General features: G+C 45.9%; 3 protein-coding genes across 11 annotated transcripts in view; 1 reads left to right on the forward strand and 2 right to left on the reverse strand.

The window, feature by feature from the left end:
- Positions 1–22,228, reverse strand: part of LOC310769052 (membrane-spanning 4-domains subfamily A member 4A-like) — a 639,318-nt gene that overhangs the window by 605,149 nt on the left and 11,941 nt on the right. The gene's annotated exons all lie outside the window — the stretch shown is intronic.
- LOC310768958 (gilatoxin-like) lies at positions 404–16,847 on the reverse strand. Of its 9 annotated transcripts, XM_083627937.1 has the most exons (7): positions 16,753–16,847; positions 13,328–13,506; positions 5,622–5,709; positions 4,729–4,882; positions 2,663–2,907; positions 2,165–2,301; positions 404–1,004 (listed from the first exon to the last, which is right to left on the reverse strand). In XM_083627937.1, the coding sequence occupies exons 3-7, from the start codon at positions 5,671–5,673 to the stop codon at positions 810–812; spliced, it is 783 nt and encodes a 260-aa protein (XP_083484063.1). In that variant the 5' UTR covers positions 5,674–5,709; positions 13,328–13,506; positions 16,753–16,847; the 3' UTR covers positions 404–809. The 9 variants fall into 9 exon arrangements, with proteins under 9 accessions (XP_083484063.1, XP_083484065.1, XP_083484068.1 ...); XM_083627939.1 differs by lacking the exons at positions 13,328–13,506; positions 16,753–16,847 and adding an exon at positions 7,270–7,532 and having other exon boundaries at positions 5,622–5,705; XM_083627942.1 differs by lacking the exons at positions 13,328–13,506; positions 16,753–16,847 and adding an exon at positions 7,270–7,532.
- On the forward strand, positions 6,290–17,309 carry LOC310768141 (vomeronasal type-2 receptor 26-like; the record flags this gene model as incomplete). Its single annotated transcript, XM_083625855.1, has 5 exons — positions 6,290–6,385; positions 8,445–8,897; positions 12,101–12,319; positions 14,701–14,824; positions 16,062–17,309. 5 exons carry the CDS (start codon positions 6,290–6,292, stop codon positions 16,979–16,981), a joined length of 1,812 nt encoding a protein of 603 aa, XP_083481981.1. The 3' UTR covers positions 16,982–17,309.

Here is a 22,228-nt window from a genome sequence, read left to right on the forward strand (position 1 = left end):
TGTATGATGTAAGCCAGTGAGAGCCAGCATGGTGTCTTAGAAAAGTTTTGGACTACAATCCCTATCAGCTCCAGCTAGTACGGTGAATGGTCAGGGGTGATGGGAGTTGTAGTCCAAAATGTCTGGAGGGCACCACATTGGGTACCATGAGTTAAGTCCTCCCTTCATGACACAACTAGCTCTTCGAGGCTTAAGAACAATTAATTGGTTCATCCTGGTTCCTGGTTTTGATACATCAAAGATGACTAATCAGACGTTCGTTCTTATCAAGTTTCTGTTCTTGAGGATAAGATTAAGCCTCATGGGGATAAGCACATTTAGAGGGGGAAGACGCTATTCTACATCTCCTTGTCAGGGCTGTCTGCCAACTGCACTGGATCAGAAAACAAGATGGACACTTAAATTCTGCTGATTACTTTATTTTTCAGGTGTTAGCTTTCAGAGCAAGAAGTTTGCACGGAAACTATGGTTGTTACGTAATCAGAAGATTCAATATTTTAGCACTGAGGGAGGGAATAATTCATGCATCACAACAATAGGACCACCAACCCATGCTCATTGTCCTGGGAACAGATCTCATTTGGTTTAGTGTGACTTACTGTTAAGTAAATGTGTACCAGATCAGGATTTCAAGGTGGGGCATGGTGTTGCACAGCACCATCCTCTCCATGTTTACTTAAAGTAAGTACCACCGTGTTCAATGAATCTTACTCCCAGGATAAAACATGCCTAGGCCTGCAGTCTTAAGGCATGGAGGAAAGAAGGCAGTTGTAGCTAAGTTATTCCCCCTCACGTTGCTCAAGAGGTTTCTACTGGAATATTCCATCCTTACAGGCACCAGACTTAAATGGATTCCCCTCTATAGTAGTACGGATCCACTCAAGAAATTTGCAGATCTTGATGTAGATGCCAGGTTCACCAGGCTCAGCGCAAGGGAAGCCCCCCAAAGAGACCACCCCTTGGAGGCCTCCATCACCACAGATAAGGGGTCCCCCAGAATCACCCTGTTGAGAGAACAAATGATGAGCTATCACAAGAAATGTAGGAAGAGTCCTGCCGGATCAGTGCAAAGGCCTGTCTAGCCCATCATCCCATTTCCCACAGTGGCAGGGCCAGCCCATCCACGAGGCAAGGTGAAGCAACTACCTCAGGCGGCAGGATCCATGGCGCAGCAGACCTTGATGTAGATCTTTATTCCCCCCCGCCCCTTGTTCCTGATGTAGAGCTTCACCCACCCCTTCTTCCCTGGCAGGGAGGGAGGCGCCATTTTGTGGTTCACCTCAGGTGCCAAAATGTCCTGGGCCAGCCCTGCACAGTGGAAAACCAGATACTTCTGGGAAGTCCACAGGTGGGGCATGGGTATATTAGCCCTCTCCTACTCATGTTCCCGAGCAACTGGTCTTCAGAGGCAAAGCTCACTTCCAGGTGGCCTACTTATTGAGGACCCATCTTGATTTTTTTGTTGTGTCAAACAAGGATCATCATGCACGTTCCAGTGTATTTTCCCTTCACTTTCCTTATTGCAAAAAGTCCAGTCTTCTGGGGAAGCAGGTGTGTTTTGCAAGAGTGCCAAAACAGCTTTAATTGTACAGCCTGAATTTGTTGGTATGTGATTGAATCTCATGCCAAAAACGTGGCAGTCTGGAAGCAACCATAGTGCCATTGTTAGCTGTACCCTCTGTAAACCAGCTCCACCTAGTTTGCTCTATTGCCCATTCACATTCCCATTTGTTTCTCCTGCTAAGGCTTCCAGACAGCTCCACAGATGTGTGTGACAAAAGGACCTTATGGCCAGGGCTTTTCTTCAGGGGGAACTTGCAGGAACTCAGTTCCAGCACCTCTCAGGTGGGCGCCATTGCCATTCTAAGAGAAAGAGGGAGGTGTTCATGAGTTCTTGGACCCCTTCTTCTAGAAAAACGGCACTACCTATGGCCACAGTCAACGTGGCCATGAGTTTCACCCTGGGAATTCCTAAGGAAGACTGGTTCCATGGCACGAGAAGCAACATCTCCATGTAATAATACCATACATGGAGAAGGCAAGTACAGAAAAGCACATTGAGGGCGAGGAAACAGATTTTAAGCCTCAGGCTCCCCCGTTCCCACCCCATCTACCAGGCCTGATCCCTACTTAGCAATCCTGCTCACAATTGGCATATCCTTACCCGGCATGAATCTTTGCCTCCGTCAAAGTATCCTGCACAAAACATGTTGTCGGTCACGTCCCATGGGTAAGCCGCCTCACACACAAGGTTGTCAAATATTGTAATGTTAACACAATAAGGAACATCAGGATATGTCTCTGAAAACAAAATGGAAGCCAGGGTTGTCTAGTTAGATGCTTGTGAGAGATCACATTTGCAGGTGACAAGGATAGTCGTGTTTTTCCAAATCTGGCTATGTGCAGTGCCACCTCCAGGATTTTGGAGACTTTGGAGCATACGAGCTCAGTGGGCCCACTTAAATTGTGAGGACGAAGAATCCAAACCAAGAATCCTTTCAGGCATCAACCTTCCCAGGTGCTCTGTGTAAAGTGAGGATAGCAGTCTTGTTGAAGAAGCCGTGCCTTTGCCAGTTTTGATGTCTTGACAAATACCTGACCTTGCTGCTCTCTGGAGTCTACTTCCTAGCTGCAATGTTGCTACTCTGCCAACAGCACTTACCTTCAGGAGTGGTGGTTGTGCCCCAGCCCATCACAGTGCAATCTGTTCCTACCGGGGAGCAGCTGGAGGGCAAGTTGATGGTAGACACACGGCTAGTCATGACAGCAGAGCTGTTCAGTTTGATCAGCATGATGTCGTCGGTAAAACATGAGCAATTGTCACCGGGGCATTTCTTCAATGTGCTGACTCTTAACTGCTCATAGTCATCTTTCTTGTGTGCTCCGAGCCTTACCTGGATGTTTCCACTAGAAGACAAAAAGCAAAGACCACAGGACTTTCTCAAAGCAAGGTCTGAATGGACAGGTTGGTCTCGCTGTTGTTTGGAGTGGATATCTGTCATGGACTCTGGCCTGAAGCTGGTGAGATCTTCAAATAAAGGACTGCCCACTGTAAAGCAGGGCACACGGCCACCCTAGTTCTCTACCCCTCTAGGGCAGGGGTGGCCAACTCCCAAGAGACTGCGATCTACTCACAGAGTTAAAAACTTGCAGTGATCTACCCCATTTTGGGGGGGTTGGGTCAAAGTTGTTGAGTTTTTTCAGGGAGGAGGTAAAATGTTTAGCTTTTTTTTAGGGGAGCCACAGTTGTTCAGCTTCTTTGGGGGGAGCCGATGATCTACCAGTGATCTACCTGTTGGACATGCCTGCTCTAGGGTTTTGGTTTCTTCTAAAGATTTTGTGTGCCTCTAGCCTATCACTATCTCCCTCTTGTGCATGGGTGTTGCCAAGCAATGATGCTGTCCCAACACCTAAAGAGTGGCACTGGGCAGTGGTGGCTGATGCCCATTGAGATTGGTAGGGCAACTCAGGGAGGCCACCAGCAAGTGGAGCCAGAGTCAATGGCAGTCAGCTTCAACTAATCTTTTTTTTAAAAAAATCAGATCTGTCTGCACCACTCACACATGCTTCTCTGAATGTGGGGTAAAATAGTAGGACTTAAATATCTTCTAAGTGAACAACAGATAAATAAACAAGTTATGGAATGGATTTATATACTGAATATTCAGAATTGTTCTGTCCATAGCTAATCATTTGTGCATATACTTTCTGTGTTGATTTTGTACAGTCAATAAGGAAATAAATAGATAGACAGACAGAAAGATGATAGATAGATGATAGATAGATAGATAGATAGATAGATAGATAGATAGATAGAGTAAACAAAGTAAACAAATTCTAGTTCTGCCCCACGGGAGGCTAGCATGAGATCTGTGGGAGCTTGCACAGCACTGCAAGATCTTGCAAGAGCCTTCTGGGACCAGCGTGCAGAGCAAGCCTTACCCATCAGCAAGGCAGAGAGAGCTTCAAAGCTCTTCCCATGCTGGATAACTGCAAGCTGGTCTGGTGCAAAAAGAACTTTTAAGCTCTCTCACTGGCCCGCCTTCAGCTATGTATGGTTGAAACTGCACAAGCTGAATGCCCACAAGATGTGACCGTAATACACATTGTGAACTGTTATGGTTGTCAGGGACTGGACTGAGACCAGCCCCCTTCCTCCTGCACTTCCCAGAGAAGAGGGATACCGTGTGGATTGAGAACAGTGGTCTGCAGAAGGTCATAGTTCAGAGGCTGCAGCAAGGAGAAGCTGGGAAATACTGGGAGAGCAGCAGGAGGAAGAAGAAGAAGCATCAGAGGAGAGACAGCTGACAGATTCAGTGTCTTTGGAAAGCATGCCAGACCACCCCCTTCCAGGTCTGGTGTGCACTGAAAATAGAACAGAAAGCTCAGATAAGCTGGATAGGGATGGCGTATAATAGGAGAGATGGAGGGGGTGGGACTTGACTCGGAGCAACGCCATTATCCAAGAGGCGCCATCATGCGTCTCTCTGTGTGAATATTGAATAAATTACCTTTGGTAAGAACTTCTTGTTTCCCCATTTCTTGCTGCCAGCCATGAGGGAGGGGGATCAGATTGTCTGAAGCCTGACAATGGTGCTATGTAAAAGCAAAGCTCTGCCCTTATGAGAGCCCTTCAAAACGCACACTCTGATCGCTAAAGATCCTAAGAAGCACCTTGAAGCATAGCCAGAGACCTGGCAATGGATTTTTACCATACATTTCCCTCACCAAATGTAGCAGTGAGCAGCCGTGAGCACCCAGTCGGGGGTGATCAACATTCCAGAGCATAGAAGCGTGTCAGAGTCGTAGAGCAGAGCGAGCCAAGAATGATTATTTGTAGGGCACTCCTCGCCTCCAATGATCCGGTTACGGTGCGCTGACACTGCAACACAGACCAAGAAAGCTCACTGGGATGGTGACCAACGTTCTTCATTAGAATACCCATCAATCAATATAAATTGTTCTAGCCATAGGCCAGGACGAACCCACAACAACAGTACGAATAAAACCATACAGATACGTACATCCACAATATGAGCCAACATCCATGGTGTAATAGAGAGGTTACCAGAGACATCAACAAACTCAAATCCAGCTTGTTTTCAAATTAAACCTTCAAATCGCCACAATTTATAGAGATTTTATCTAACTCCTGTCTCCTGATTTATTTATATTTTTGCAGCCAGTGCACAGAGAGCATCGTGTCAGAAAGCTATTATTGTCAGTCAAAATAAACCAGACCATTTATGCCAGGGTGTACCTGTTTGCATGTGTGAACAAAGGCTTTCAGAAAGCAATCTCTTGGGTCTCTGTATAAGGGGCAGGCTAACATAAAATGAGTAATAATAACAATACAACAAAAAACAGCATAAAAATACCTTCCACCTGTGGTTGACCACAAATACAAAGCCTCTCTGTGTATAGGACCTTGTGGGAGTGGGCCTCACCTGGAAAGGCAGCCCAATAAAGACACAAATTTGGAGAACGCTGGCATAGGCAATACAGAGCTAGATGGACTAATGGTCCGGCTCAGGAGATAGCAGCTTCCTGTGTTGCTATGATGCATCTAGACCACCACCGCCCTTCCGAGGTCCACATCCCATTGCCACCAGTTCTCTTACCAAAAGACAGCAGGAGGAACAGAAAGATGCGCAGCGATTTGGCGAGTTCCATAGCAGCAGATCTGCGTGGCGAAGTGTCTGTGCCTACCTTGGAAAGTAGAGAACAAGTTCTGTGATTAAGAAAATGTGATAAGAGTTCTCTTTTTTTGGCTCAGCACCTCGACTCCTTTGTTTTATCTACACCCCGAGGTCACAGCCCAGGTGTCTAGTGGGTGCCACGTTCTCAGCAGTCCACACCTGGCTCAACTAGGCAGCTTGAGAGAGAGAGAGAGAGAGAGAGAGAATAAGCATAAGCCCTGGACTTAATCTGAACAGAAGCAGAGCCAGCACTTTCCTCCTAGAATGGCAAAACAGGATGTCGTCTCATGGCAACCTCAAAGATGGGGCACTGATTTCACTAAGATAACAAAGTACATCTTAACTGATTTAATATTGTATTTGCAACCCACCCGGGGACCTTGTGGTGAAATCACCACCAACGAAAGGTCAGTGTTTCCAGCCTCCAACGTTGAAGGAACATGGAGCAGGCCAGAGCAAGGCCTCTGAAGATGACCTCAGCCTGCAGGGAACTTGGTGTGGGCACAGGTGCTCCATGCTGTTGCTTCATTCCTTGTCCCCACAGTACAGGGGCACATCAGCATAAACATATTTGTGAAAGGAGCTAGGCCATGGGGAGCAGCAGGGAGCATCTGCGTTGGGCAAGGAGGTGGAATCACTGCAATGACTATGATCAACGCAAGGAGGTCCACCCAGAGGGGACTCTGGTAAGCAATAACAAGAATGAGAGTTGTTGAAAGGGCCAGGAATCTGGGTGTAAACATGCCCTTATTATGTCAGACAAGGCTTCTGTCTATAGAACAAAGCCAATATCTTCCACCTTGCTCACTGTAGACCCACTCTGGGGCTCAGAATAGAGCGGCTGTGGTGCTGGACCACATTGAACTTGCTCTCTCAGATCCTCTGACTGTGCCCTTATGTTGTCCTTGATCCTTATCACACTGCTTTTCCCCACTGCTGTGGCTATGAGAGAGGAAACCCTGTGTACTCCTAAGAAAAGCTACACTGAAGGCTACTCTAGAGATGGGGCCCATATTATTGGTGGTCTTTTATCCCATAATATTTTAAGTGGTGAACAGGAACAATTCCGAAGTGCTCCACAGCCTTTCTCCTCTGCAACAGTCAGTCAGTAAGTATTTAACACTGTTTCAGGAAACCAGAATGTATCATCTGAATTTATCAATCTCTGTGTAGCCAGACTCAAGCCTATGATGTTATCGCAGATGAGATAAGAAGTGGTTTCTCGAGCAATCAGTACATACAAGTGAATGAATGAAGTCAAGGCCTAAGTGCATAGGATATATTTCTATCATGTAGGTGTGAAAGAATTGAAAAACTTTACAGAAGCAAGTCTATGGCTAGCGATCAATAGAATGAACAATTTTATGTGACTTCACAACACTGCAATGTAGACACAGTGTGAAATATCACATAAATATATTCTAAAATGTCTAACTATATTGACTGAGTATGTCTTTCAAGTGCTAACTGAACCACAGCAATAAAATACAAAGTTTTTGTTGCTCAAAACTTTGAAATCCAGAAGGTGAAGATTGTTCACAACAGACATATTTCAGAAAGCATGCCATACGTGTTTCAACCTATAAAGTCTTATTCAGTGGCATATAGTTGAAAGACATCTCTTTATGTGTGTGGTCAGAGAGCCAATACACAAATCCCTAATATTTCCAATTTACTAAAATACAGGGTGAGTCTTTTAAAGAGGCCCTGTTTAACATGTGTACTCTGTATCCACAGGGCCTCTTTTAAAGGACTCACCCTGTATATTATGCTGCTAGAGATTCAGTGTCTGTTTGTTTTTAATGGTCTAAAGATTTCTGCAAGCAGCAATGCCCAGCTTCTGTAGAGAATATTTCTTCCAGGTTATTTACCGTACTTTTTTTACAATTTACTTTTTAAAACAAGAATTGCTGTCTTGTGTAGTTTGCCCTCAGTGTATAATCTCTCTCTCTCTCTCTCTCTCTCTCTCTCTCTCTCTCTCTCTCTCTCTCTCTCCAAAAGGAGAAATCTTTTACTGCTGTTTCTCTCTCACACCTATGCACATCTGCTCGTCCCTGCCCTCTTCCCTTACCTAGAGGGGTGTCATCCTCCTTCAAGTACTGGTCAGCATTTCATTTGAAAAGGGCAGACAGATCCCCAGCTATCAAGAGATCAACCCCATACCATTAGCTCCCATTCACAAAACATCTGCCTGCCAGCCTGTGGGAGCGGGTGGTGCTGTGGTCTAAACCACCGAGCCTCTTGAGCTTGCTGATCAGAAGGTCGGCGGTTCAAATCTGTGCAATGGGGTGAGCTCCTCTGTCCCAGCTCCTGCCAACCTAGCAGTTTGAAAGCATACGAGTTCAAGTTAATAAATAGATACTGCTGTGACAGGAAAGTAAACGGCATTTCTGTGCACTCTGGTTTCTGTGGTTTAGTCATGCTGGCCACATGAACCGGAAAGCTGTCTGTGGACAAACGCTGGCTCCCTTGGCCTGAAAGTGAGATGAGCGCCGCAACCCCACAGTCGCCTTTGACTGGGGTCCTTTACCTTTTTAAATATTAACCTGCAATCTTGCTAACAAAGGAACAGTTACTCAGAAGTCTTAACACCTGTAAAGATGCTGTTCTTGTTTCTTTGGTACAGTATCTACCCATCTATCTATGCATACATACTGTATGAAATTAGGGGGGTTGGGGGTGCGTTATCCCTGAGGCGTAGCAAAATCATCTCAATGCCCTTCTGAGTACCATCTGTCTGTCTAGCACATTTTTAACCGAATATTTCCAGGGCAGTTCACAATAGGTTCACTGTCCCAATGCAGAAAACTCAAGAAGAACTACCAGCACACCCTGGCCTTTGTGTTTGCAGTGGAAGAGTTCAACAAGGACTCTCATCTCTTTCCCAATGTCTCCTTGGGATTTCAGCTCTATGAAGATAGTCACGACATGAGAAAGAACCATGAGGCCACCGTTAGCATTTTATCTGAGAGGAACTGGACTCTTTCCGTGCTCCCCCTGCCTCCCAGCGCATATGATCTTTATTACTCCTACGGGAGGCCGTCTTACGACAGCCTGGTCAGCAAAAGCCCAAAGGATAAAACCATCCCCAACTATCATTGCCATGGGCAGAGCAAGCTGGCAGCCGTCATTGGGGCTCTGACATCAGAGTCGACCACTGAGATGAGCAACATGTTGCAGAGCTCCAAGGTACCTCAGGTAAGTTTGGCTCTGTGCTCTGTTGCTGTAATTGACACCTTTTCTGACTTCAAAATATTGGAGCAACCAAATAGGAGTGTGACCAAATGACACATGCCCCCCCCTTTCCGTATCACCTTCTAAGTTGCTTCTAAAGCTCCCCACTTCCCTTAGCATAGAAAGAGACCACACATTTGGTGAGTTAAAAATGGTTTACTTACAAACTCTTCAAAGGTCAGGTTCATGTGCTTTTCTGAACAGCAGCAATAAAAGACCAACAGTATAACTTAGGTTCCAAAATGGTAAACGTTTCTAAATTATTTGTATAGAAGCACAAAGATGGCCTGCTTAAGCCACTCAGTATAAATTTGGAACATCCAGACTAAGTCTCCTTGCTAGTAGGTGTAATGGACTGATTGGACACAGAGGAATGGTGGGAGGAACCAATGGAGGAACCACCAAAGGAAAATGGCTCAGAGTCTGGGGAGTGATGGTGAGACAATGCTGAAAGGTCAGAGGGAGAAGAGGGAGAAGACTGAGAAGAGGAGGTGTCAGAATCTGAAGGGGGTAACAGGGCTTAGTGAGCTGGGAGAGTCTGTGGCAGAGAGAAGTCAAGAATCAGAGGGGGAAGCTGAAGCAGGTGAGTGGGAGGAGGGAGGTCCAGTGGCAGACATGAGTCAGACTGCTGAAAAGTCACAGGGATTTCTCCCAGCTGCTGCTGCAGCAGCAGCAAGCTCCCTTCACCCTCTGACACCCAGAACCAGGAGAGAAATGAAATGGGAGGAGCAAAGGCAGTCTGCATGCAGGAGCAGTCTCTGATCACTTGGAAGAGGCTCTGGCATGCTCTGGTCCATGGGGTCACAAAGAGTCGGACACGACTAAACAACAATTGGGGAGAAGGAGACACTGACAGCTGTGGGGAGGCAGTGACCCTTAGTCTTGGCAAATGATCTCATGAAGTAACTGCTACAGGTAATAAGCTGTTGTGCTCATTTGGCCTGAAACTCAGCCAAGCCTGTGAAGATCATATTCTTGCTAATAAAGAGTTAACTACAACTTTGAACGGTGTGATTTACTGACCAACTTGCAGTTTGACAGTAGGGTTCACACAGTGGAAGAGAGAGAACAAAGAGTTTGGTAAGTCTTCCTCCCAAGATAAGCTTGGCAGGACAGCTTAGTCTATGGTCTTAACCCCTTCATGCATTAATTAGAGTTAAGCATGCTGGTTTTTTGAGCCTGATTTATCCCACACTGTCAACCTTTTAGTAAATAAGAAGGAGGAGAGCACAGTCCTAGTTAAGTTTATATATCTAGTGAATTGCCAGATTCCTACATTTAAAAGCCACAATTTTAAAAACAAAAATTGAACACAAAATGGTTGGAAGGTTCTATTCCTACTCAAAAACAATATAAACCAGCAAGAAATATCCCCCTTTTTTCGATAGATCAGTTACGGCTCATCTGATCCTATCCTGAGCGATAAGGTCCAATTCCCTTTTCTGTATCGGACAGTCGCCAGTGACATGACTCAGTTCACTGGGATCATCAAGCTGATCCTTCACTTCCGCTGGACGTGGATTGGAGTAGTTTTTACAGGTGACGATAACAGTGAGAAGTTCCTCCAGGTCTTGGAAGGTGAAATGCAGAAAAATGGAGTTTGCGCTGAATTCATCTTAAAGATGTACAACAGGAAGAGCCTAGCTATGAAAACCATTCATAGTATGGAAGATGCCCTCACAAAGTCCTCAGCCAATGTGACTGTGTTTTACGGCAGCACCAGTCACTTCTTTCAGTTACAACTTCTCAGCCGAAATCTCCGAACGAGAGGCAAGATCTGGATCATCACAGCCCAGTGGGATTTTACTGCAGGTTCCCGCCTATACAACCCAGACTCAGACCCATTCCAGGACGCTTTGTCCTTTGCAGTTCATAAGGCGGAAATCCCACAATTTCGAGACTTCCTTCGGTCCGTGAACCCTAAGAAATATCCAAACGATATTTTCATGAAGGATTTCTGGGGTTCTGCCTTTGACTGTTTGATGCCTCCTCCCTACTCAGTCCCAAGGTATGGGAAAAGAAAATGCACTGAAAGGGAACGACTGGACAGCCTTCCTGTTTCAGTTTTTGATATCAACACCGTGTGGCAGAGCTATAGCATTTACAATGCAGTCTATGCAGTAGCCCATGCACTGATGGAAATGAGATATCATTATACTGGAGCAGGAGGGAGAAGGAGGAGGAGAAAAGGCCTTCTACCCCCATGGCAGGTATTATGACACAAATAATGTATCTGAGACAGAGGAGAGTTTTCAACAAAGACCTGAGGAGAGGTCTTTAAATGAGACCAAGAGGGACTTCATTGGCTCTCCAGATCACCTGATTCCTCAGGGCTATTAGCTGCAATAGGCCCTGAATAGATTATAATATTCATTCAATGCATTAGCAAAGGCACCATACGGTTTTAAATATATCCTGGATAATATGTATAGAGGAAATCAGAGCATTGTTCCGCAAGTGCAGTTTGAAACACAGCAGGGGGAGATGCCCTCTCTGGCTTTTAAGCCACTAACACAAACATGCACCAGAGTCACATTTTACAATAGTCATATTAATTTAAACATGATGAATCAAGTTGATAAATGAATGTACCCTTATCGTGTTTTATGACTCCCCTGATATTGTTTGTGACCTGGAACTGGTCTGTGACCAAAATTAATAAATTCATTCATTCACTAGCTAAATGTGGGACAGTCAGTTTATTTAAGTAAGCTCCTCTATCAGTTAGGGACGCGGGTGGCGCTGTGGGTAAAACCTCAGTGCCTAGGACTTGCCAATCGCATGGTCGGTGGTTCGAATCCCCGCAGCGGGGTGCGCTCCCGTTGCTCGGTCCCAGCGCCTGCCAACCTAGCAGTTCGAAAGCACCCCCGGGTGCAAGTAGATAAATAGGGACCGCTTACTAGTGGGAAGGTAAACGGCATTTCCGTGTGCTGCGCTGGCTCACCAGAGCAGCTTCGTCACGCTGGCCACGTACCCGGAAGTGTCTGCGGACAGCGCTGGCTCCCGGCTTATAGAGTGAGATGACCGCACAACCCTAGAGTCTGTCAAGACTGGCCCGTACGGGCAGGGGTACCTTTACCTTTACCTCTATCAGTTGGCAGTCATAATGATTAAATCATACTTTAATGAAGAGAGATTTCTCCCTCCCTTGCAATCTCTGCCCTCAGCTCCACACATTTCTGAAAAAGGTCCGATTCAATAACAGTGCTGGAGAGGAGGTTTATTTTGATGAGAATGGAGAGTCCACAGCTACTTATGATATTTTAAATTGGATCGTGCTCCCTAACAGCTCCCTGGTTAGTGTGAAAGTTGGAGGAGTGAAGCACCATGGCCAAGACTTCTTCTTTGACGATGCTAAGGTTGTCTGGAAGGAACGATTAGGGCAGGTGAGACTCAAGAAAGACTCTGCTCTGGGTGCTCCACCCAAGTGAGGTAAAGTAGATGGTTTATGGTGCTGGATCAAGGCCCAATATGTGTTATAGATTTAAAGCAGTGCATTCTACTTCAGACAGTTATGGTTTCCCTCAAATAATCATGAGAACTGTTGTTTGCTAAGGGCCCTGTGAGTTCTTGGGAGATCCCTATTACCTTCACACAACTCAGAGTGGTTAATAATAATTATATAATTTATATCCTGCCCATCTGGCTGTGTTTCCCCAGCAACTCTTAGCAGCTTACAATAGACCATATTTTTCGCCCTATAGGACGCACTTTTCCCCCTCCAAAATTGAAGGGGAAATGTGTGTGCATCCTATGGGGCGAATGCAGGCTTTCGCTGAAGCCTGGAGAGCGAGAGGCGTCGGTGCGCACTGACCCCTCTCGCTCTCCAGGCTTCAGGAAGCTATCCGCAAGCCTTGCAAGCCCGGCGGGAGTTCCCACAGGCGCGCAAGGCTTGCGGGCGGCAGCCTGCAGCCCGGAGCACGGTGTCCGCAAGCGCAAGCGCAGGTGTCTGCAAGCCTTGCGCGCCCAAGGGGAACTCCCCCAGGGCTCGCAAGGCTTGCGGATAGCAGCCTGTTCTGGGGGCTGGGGTCGGGGGAAACTCGGGCTTCCCCCGCCCCAGCCCCACGGCTGGGGGGGGGAAATATATATTTTTTATTCATTCCCCCCCCCAAATGAGGTGCGTCCTATGGGCCAGTGCGCCCTATAGGGCGAAAAATACGGTATATAAAAACACAACAAACCTTTTAAAAACAAAATATCCTGTACAAGCAACAAACAAACCAACAAATCAATAGAAACCAATAACAACAATACTGATAATAATAACAAGAACAATAATCGACAGTTTACAGTTATACCCAAATTAAAATCACTGCCAAACACAGCTAAACATTTAACCAACACCAACCCAACAAAAACGAAGCAGAGGAATCAAAATTAGAACCATTTAAAACCTTTTAGTCAGTTGCCCCAACCCAAGAATTGTTCCAGCGATGCTCCTCCAGCCTCCCAGGAGCCTCTTTTAGTTGTTCAGGGTAACAGCTCCTGCAGCTTGTGCAACACCTGATGGCAGCCATTTGGTTAGTCAAGGAGGCTCAAGGCACGCCACATGGGAAACACAGCTCTGTCCCTCCTAGAAATTGGGGAGAAATTGGATTCAGTTTGCATTTAAAGGCAAATCTGCCTAATTTCCAAAATAATGCATTAACAGAAACACAGCCATCCTCCAAAATTGTCCAGTCAAGTAATGTCTATAGAAATGCATACATTAAGTTGTTCTTTAAAAAAAATCAAGTATTAGTGAAAATAACATACAACAACACATTTTTAGAGGAAATTGCATATAAATATGTGTATATTAATCAAAATTCACACTAAAATACTGGGGAATTCACATATAATAATAATAATTTATTATTTGTACCCAGCCACTATGGGCGGCTTCCAACAAAGATGAAAAATACATTAAAATGTCACCCGTTAAAAACTTCCCTTCAGATGTCTTCTAAATGTTAGGTAGTTGTTTATCTCTTTGACATCTGATGGGAGGGCGTTCCACAGGGAGGGCGCCACTACCGAGAAGGCTCTCTGTCTGGTTCCCTGTAGCTTTGTTTCTCGCAGTGAGGGAACCGCCAGAAGGCCCTCAGCGCTGGACCTCAGCATCCGGGCAGAACGATGGGGGTGGAGACGCTCCTTCAGGTATACTGGGCCAAGGCCATTTAGGGCTTTAAAGTTCAACACCAACACTTTGAATTGTGCTCGGAAACGTACTGGGAACCAATGCAGGTCTTTCAAGACCGGTGTTATATGGTCTTGGTGGCCATTCCCAGTCACCAGTCTAGCTGCTGCATTCTGGATTAGTTGTAGTTTCCGGGTCACCTTCAAAGGTAGCCCCACGTAGAGTGCATTGCAGTAGTCCAAGCGGGGGATAACTAGAGCATGCACCACTCTGGTGAGACAGTCCGCGGGCAGGTAGGGTCTCAGCCTGCATACTAGGTAGAGCTGGTAGACAGCTGCCCTGGATACAGAATTGACCTGCGCCTCCATGGACAGCTGTGAGTCCAGAATGACTCCCAGGCTGCGCACCTGGTCCTTCAGGGGCACAGTTAACCCATTGAGGACCAGGGAGTCCTCCACAATCAAATAGTGCAAATTGAGGTTGTGCATTGCCCTGTCATTTTCCTTAACGCAGTGCCCAATCTTTCGGGGAAGTGGGCTCATTGTGCAAGTGTGCCAAATCAAGTATGAACCTGCCAATATGTGGTTGAATGCCATAGTTTGCAAAACAGCCATTTTTTAAACTGCATTTCCTCCTGTACTTCTTTAGCATCCGCGCTCCATCTGCAGTGGGAGCTGCCTCCCTGGATTTAGAAAAGTGGCTGAAAGGGGAAGGCCCAGCTGCTGCTTCAAATGTGTCCGGTGCCTACCTGGCCAGATCTCCAACCAAATTGGTAAGAATGTGGCCAAGGCATTGCTTGACTATACAAACACACGTAGTTTATGTTTGTGTTCTCTGTGTGCTCTGCTTTTTGTTTTGAAATTCACATTTTTCATCTTGGATCCAACTCAGGGTAAAATAATGTATGCATGTTCCCAGCATAAACCACCTGTGCATAGCACTGATGGGCTGGAATCTGGTAAGTCACTTAGAAGTAGCATCAAGGAAGACTATGGAAATGGCATTCCGGTTGTTAAATTATTATCAATAACATTTCAATATGTGATACTATTATACGTATTGTTGTCGTGGTTGTTAAACTATACAGTGGTACCTCAGGTTAAAAACTTAATTCGTTCTGGAGGTCCGTTCTTAAACTGAAACTTAACCTGAGGTACCACTTTAGCTAATGGGGCCTCCTGCTGCCAACACGCCACCGCCACGCGATTTCTGTTCTCATCCTGAAGCAAAGTTCTTAGCGGAGTCTGTAACCTGAAGCACCTGTAACCCGAGGTACCACTGTACTGCACTGTCAATAAAACATAACTTACAAATATTTTTACCTGTATGATTGCAGCAGCAAAAAGTTTGGTTGTCCCAAAGTGGAGAGTTTTAATATGACTATGTCTTAAATATTAGCTTAACAAGCTCTGGAAAATTGTTACTTATACCTAAATTAACATTATTTAGGAGCAAGAAATTCAGGAGTTAAAAACAGTATATTTATAGAAATATGGTCAGCATTTACACAGTTTTGTCAAAGGGTATTTTGCCTTCCCAAAGCTCTGCATGCTTTTGGTTTTTTCTTTGGAGCAATATGATTGCCTTCACCTTGTTTGAATTGAATTTTCCTATCCAGCTCTATGTTGTTGGCCAGAGATAGGATGGGGCATGACGATATGTGGATTTGTAATTGCATGGGTGAAGATCATGAGAACATTAGAAGAGTTGTGCTAGATCAGACCGTCCTCACAGTTCACCAAATGCCCTGTGGTGACCACAAAGTGCATAATATTTTTCCCTTGGAAACCAACCAAAACTCAAATCAAGGCTTTTCTGTTGCACCTAGCTTAGGAAAGGTAGGGTAGATATATCAGTTGAGCTTTATATTTGTATTCCCCTAAAGTTACAAATGCTATTACCAGCACTGGGCTTCTGGGGAGACCAGGCTATAGCACAACTCATCTGATTAATGAGATGGATGCATGGGTTCATGTGGTCAGTAGTGAGATCCAATTTGTGTTTTCCAGATATGGACCGCTGTGAGACATGCAAAGATGACTACTATCCAAATGAAGCCAGAAACAAGTGTGTTCCCAAAAACCTAAGTTTCCTGTCCTATGACGAGCCCCTGGGGATTGCTTTAGCTTCCTCTGCTCTTTCTTTCTCCCTCTTGGCTATATTTTTGCTCGGAACCTTTATTAAACACCGAGACTCTCCCATAGTCAAAGCCAACAACCGAGATCTCAGCTACATCCTCCTCTCCTCTCTAATGCTCTGCTTCCTCTGCTCCTTGCTCTTCATTGGCCGGCCAAGGATGGAGACTTGCCTTCTCCGGCAGACAGCCTTTGGCCTCATTTTCTCTGTCTCTCTTGCTACGGTCTTGGCCAAAACCATCACTGTGGTTCTGGCCTTCAATGCCACAAAGCCGGGGAACAGAATGCGGAAATGGCTGAGACCCAGAGCTGCCCATGGCTTTGTGCTGCTCTGTTCTCTCATCCAGGCTGGGATCTGCGTGGTCTGGCTGGGAACCTCTCCCCCATTCCCAGATTTTGATACCCGCTCGGAGCCTGGGTACATTATCCTTGAGTGCAACGAGGGCTCCGTCACTGCCTTCTACTGCATCCTAGCTTACATGGGTCTCTTGGCTTTGGTGAGCTTCACGGTTGCCTTCCTGGCCAGGAAGCTGCCTGACAGCTTCAATGAAGCCAAGTTCATCACCTTCAGTATGCTGGTTTTCTGCAGCGTCTGGGCATCCTTCATCCCAAGCTACCTGAGCACCAAAGGGAAATATATGGTGGCTGTGGAGATCTTCTCTATTTTGGCCTCCAGCGCTGGGTTACTAGGCTGCATCTTCTTCCCCAAGTGTTATATTATTCTGCTGCGGCCAGATCAGAACAGCCGGGAGCATTTCACTCGAAAATTAAACTCTGGAGTCCAACAGCTTTAAATCTGGAGACTGAAATACTGCATGTTGTGTGGTTGATTGCCAGAATTCGGATATCTGAAGATACGGCACGCCAGTCTCTCTTCCTTTTTTATCTCATTAGCAAGTGTGTTTTTACTTGGTGACATCTTCCTTGGCAACTGGCATGGCCTTCTGCTCCAGCCAGATAAGACCGAAAAGAGCACCTTGTCAGCAAATATTTCCACATGTGAGTGAATCTGAAACATTCTGATTTGCTTTGAACTTTCAAGAGGCCGATCCTTCACAGGATCCTCAGTGTGATGAACTTGCTCACAAGTTCAGCTTGGAAGCAGGATAGAGAAAGGTTCAAGCCTCACCCCAGGCACAAACTATGTTTGGTGCCTGCCAAAAGCAGCAGGCCTGCCCTCCTATTAGCTGTAGCATGTTTGTATGTAGCATGTTTGTATGAATGTATGTATTATGCCAGTCATTGTAGAGAATGATGGACCAATGGTTTGATTCAGTATAAGGCAGCTTCCTCCATTCCTCCATTAGTGGTCAGGATAGTGACTTGGTCCTGACTACATAGTGAGTTTGTGTCTGAAGCTCTGACATGATAAATGATATACAACCAACGTGGTCCACCAGGGCAAGGATTTATAATTGTGCAATGGAACTGTTGGGGCACTTGGGTCTGTTCCCATCCATGAAGGTGGAGCCTGACTCTAGGCAGCAACACTGCACTCTCCTGTTTAGGCTCATGTTGAGTCACTTCTGCCTCCTGTCCAACCTCCCAGCTTGGCTGATCAAAGCTCTCCCTAGCCTCCATTGAAGCATTCTACTCTGCAGGAAGATTGGTGAGGGGAGAGTCAGCAGCCCTGCTCCCTCTTCCAAAGTGGCAGAGGTTAAGTTGGAAAGGGGGAATCCCCATGCTACTTCCCAGGATCCTCCATTTACCCATCTGTGCTGCTTCTTCTTCTTCTTCTTCTTGTGTCAGAGCCAGAGCCAGAGTTGGGGAAAGTTCCAAGTCACTATTCTGACCTCTAATGGAGGAAGCTGCCCTATACTGAATGAAAACATTGGTCCATCTAATTCTTTTTTATATTAATATTTTTATTGAAAGAATTTCAGTTATAAGGAAATAAAGTGATACATGGGGGGGACTTGGGGGGGAGAACAAAATAAGTATAAAAAGGAGAGAGCGAGAAAAATATAAACAAAAATGCAATGTAATATACTCCCATATATTCTTCTATAAATTGATATAGTGTTATTATATCAGGAACTGTCTTCTTCTTTTTGTAAGATAGTCCTCATTCATTTTCATTTCTAAACTGCTTAACATGGTTGCATTGAGATATATCTTTGTTTACATTACAACATATTACAATGCAGCAATTACATAAAAATAAAAAGGAACAACAATAAACACTTAGATTAATGTTTCTAAATAGATTAACAAAGTTGTTGAAGTGTATATACCAAATTATTCCAATTATTACAGATATGAAATGATGTGTAGTAACATATATTGCTTAAATTGGTGGTGATAAGTAAAAGTTATTTTGTATCAAAAACAACTAGAATTTATAGGAATTTATAGGACCTGGGGAGGCGGGTGGAAATTAAAATATGCACTTCATGCATGCCAGACTATGCTGTAAACTACGGGTACTGTTCTACCATACGTCTCCTTGTTTGTGTAATGAATAAAGTCAAACCAGACTGCATAAAAATGGTGTTGATTCTTAAATTTTGTGTCAGTTTTTCCAATAATGCTGTTTGGCAGATTGCATTATACCATTGGTTCATAGTTACTAATTGTAATGATTTCCATGTCCTGGCAATAGTTGTTCTTGCAGCACTTAATAGGTGTTCTGATCCACATTGGTTCAGGCCATGGCTCAGCAGTGAGTCTCTTAAGCGCCTAGTTGAAGGGCTAAGGTGAAGACCAGGCATGGAGAACATGTGGCACTCCAGACATTGTCATGGGCAAGGCTTGCTGGGGCTCATGGGAGTTAAAGTCCAAAAAAAGCTGGAGACTCAAGTTTGGGGGACACTGGTGAACTGGGGAACTGGGGAACACAAACAATACCAAGCAAGGTGGACTAATGGTCACAGCTTCCTGTGTTCCTATGATGCATCTAGACCAGGGGTCAGCAAACCTTTTCATCAGGGAGCCGGTCCACTGTCCCTCAGACCTTGTTGGGGGCCGGACTATATTTTGAAAAATATAAATACCCTGCAAACCAGTCCTGCAGCTGCCTCCAGACCTGGAGGAGGAACGCACTCTGCATGTGCTCAGGAGTGCAGCTCAGGGCCGCCCACTCACCGGCGTTGTTGACGAGCAGCAGCTGCTCCATCGGCCCGTCCCTGCGGAGCTCCCAGGCGGCGTGCACCATGCACTGCGACCCGTCATACGAGGCCAGGTCAGCGGGCAGGCCGCGCACGTGGAGCGTGTCAGGAGCTCGTCCTACACTGGAGTAGGACCCTGGTAGAGACACATGCCCGACTGGCATGTTCTCTCCCTCCTGGTCATTCATTCGGGAGCTTCAAAAGCTTTCTTCAGCCTGAACATCACAGTGACCAATGCGAACAGACACCGGCACACTTAGGGATCTGCAGAGTGTTCACAGTTTGCGTAACAGACCTCAGCAACTCAGCATTTTGGCTAATCTACTTGATTTACATATAAACACACACGGAACACTGCAACATGGCTCACTCTCTCTCTAGCATCAGACAGCAAAGGAAAAAAGAACAAAGGACAATAGTCTCACTTCAAGTAACACAAACATCCTGTCTCCATCACTTCCCACTCTGTGGAGTCAAAACATACACCGTCATGTGATAGACAAAAATCCCATGACTGCAATCATGGAGCAGGAATTCTAACATTGCCGGGCAGGCAGTGCGCCGCTCACCCTCCAGCTGAAGCCCCATGATGTGCCCGTCAAAATGCCCATGGCGCAGCCCAGATCCGCCGCCTGCCTGCCAGCTTCTATGGCCATGGCCATGCCAGGTTTACCTCAGCATGTGTGCAGCAAGGCTTCGGATTGGCTGCAGGACGTTCCTGCAGCCAATCCGAAGCCGTACCAGCGTTGTCGCCCACCCAGAGGTGTCCTCAGCTTCGGATTGGCTGCAGGAGCTTCCTGCAGCCAATTTGAAGCCGTGCCAGTGTCATGGAAGTCAGTCCCCGTGCGACGAGGCGTCTGTGGCTTCTTTTCAAGGAAACGCCACACTGGTTTAGCTCAGCGAGGGGCCTGACCAAGTGGGCGGCAGGGTCCCCGGGCCGGTTTTTCGAGCCTGGTGGGCCGGATTTCGGTCCCCGGGCCCAGTGGCGTAGCGTGGGTTGTCAGCACCTGGGGCAAGGCAAGTAATTTGCGCCCCCTAACCCGTGGATTTGCGCCCCCTAACCCGTGGATTTGCGCCCCCTAACCAGTGGATTTGCCCTAACCCCAGATGTTGCGCCCGGTGCAGCCGGCCCCCCCTGCACCCCCCCACGCTACGCCACTGCCCGGGCCATAGTTTGCTAACCCCTGAATTCTAGACCACCTCCTAGTGAAGGCTAACTTAGTCACCAGGAGAGGAGGAACACGGAGCAGGGCCAAAGCAAGGAAGGGAACTTTCTGTGGGCACAGGTGCTCCATGCTGTTACTTCATTCCTTGTCCCCACAGTACAGGGGCACATCAGCATAAACTTATTTGTGAAAGAAGCTGGGCCACAGGGAGCAGAAGGGAGCATCTGCATTGAGCAGGGAGGTGGAATCACTGCAATGACTATGATCAACGCAAGGAGGTCCACCCAGAGGGGACTCTGGTAAACAATAACAAGAATGTTGAAAGGGTGAGGAATCTCGGAGTAAACATGGCCTTATTATGCCTGACAAGGCTCCTGTCTATAGAACAAAGCCAAGATCTTCCACCCTGCTCACTGTAGACCCACTCTAGGGCTCAGAATAGAGAGGCTGCAGTGCTGGACCACATTGAAATGAACTTGCTCTTTCAGCTCTTCTGACTGTGCCCTTATGCTGTCTCTGATCCTTATCACGCTGCTTTTCCCCACTGCTGTGGCTACGGATGGGGAAACCCTGTGTACTCCTAAGAAAAGTTACACGGAAGGCTACTCTAAAGACGGGGCCCATATTATTGGCGGTATATTATCCCAGAATATTTTAGATAATGAAAAAGTAAAATTCCAAAGTGCTCCACAGCCTTTTTCATTTGCAACGGTCGGTCAGTAAGTATTTAACACTGTTTCAGGAAACCAGAATGTATCATCTGAGTTTTATCAGTCTCTTTGTTTAGCCAGACTCAGGTCTATGATGTTATTTCAGATCAGATCAGAACTGGCGTAGAATCAAGCATTTGCTTTCTTGAGTGAAAGCAAGTAGGTTTTGTAAGAATATCATTACTTTGCATTCATAGGCTCACCTGGCCCCTGTGTTACAGATCTTTAGGTGCCAGGCAAAAGCATTTCTCTTCTCCCAGACCTTTGGCTAATGAAACAATCTATAGCATTTTAAATTGTGGGTGTGGAGGCATTTTTTTGTGTGTGTTACTATGCTATGTATGTAATTTTTTATTTTTACGTTTTGCTTTTATATTGTAAACTGCTGTGTGATTCTTGGATGAAGGGTGGTATAGAAATTTAATAAGTAATAATAACAATAATAACAATAATAATAATAATAGCAACAATCCACCAAAAATCTAACAAAGCAATGCACCAGAGCCAAAATGCAAGGAGCTGGGTTGCCTCCACTCTGCCAGTATTTTGCAGGAGGGAAATTTAGGTTTGCGCAGTTGGAATAAAGCACTCTTTTGCCAAAGAGCAACAAATCCACTTTTTAATGGATTTTTTTTGTGATTAGGAAAGTTATGGGGAAATGCCCTGAAAGGTGTGGGATGAATGAATGATTAGCAGAAAGATACAAAAGTGAGCAAACCAGGATCAGTTCAGAACATGAATGCTCATTCCTGGCTATGTTCCACCTTCCCTGTGAGAGGCATTGTGTCTCTGCAAAGCTGTTGCTTGGGACTACAGATGTGCAACAGAGTGCTGTTGTGCTCTTGTCCAGGTTGCAGGCTCCTCTTTCCTTCTTATTGTTGTATCAACTCCTCACATACAAATTGGAATAAATGCTCTGTAAAGACTGAAGATGGTCTGTCAATACCAGGACTGATGTTGCGTAAACAGAACTTAGAATACTTCCTTCCAGATTATTTCCTTTTTTACAGTTTACTTCTTAAAACACTGATTGGTGTCTTGTGTAGTTGGCCCTCATT

The sequence above is a fragment of the Podarcis filfolensis genome (genome assembly GCF_964270895.1).
Source record: "Podarcis filfolensis genome assembly, chromosome: 8".
In the NCBI taxonomy this organism is placed as follows: Eukaryota; Metazoa; Chordata; class Lepidosauria; order Squamata; family Lacertidae; genus Podarcis; species Podarcis filfolensis.

What these genes read in the sequence shown, in the direction of transcription:
- LOC310768958 (XM_083627937.1), bottom strand. Translation starts at nt 5,673, where the DNA reads ATGGAACTCGCCAAATCGCTGCGCATCTTTCTGTTCCTCCTGCTGTCT. An exon ending in GTTCCTCCTGCTGTCTTTTG is followed by an intron (nt 4,883 to 5,621) that starts GTAAGAGAACTG and finishes TCTGTGTTGCAG; the next exon opens with TGTCAGCGCACCGTAACCGG. An exon ending in GCTGCTCACTGCTACATTTG is followed by an intron (nt 2,908 to 4,728) that starts GTGAGGGAAATG and finishes TTTGTCTTCTAG; the next exon opens with TGGAAACATCCAGGTAAGGC.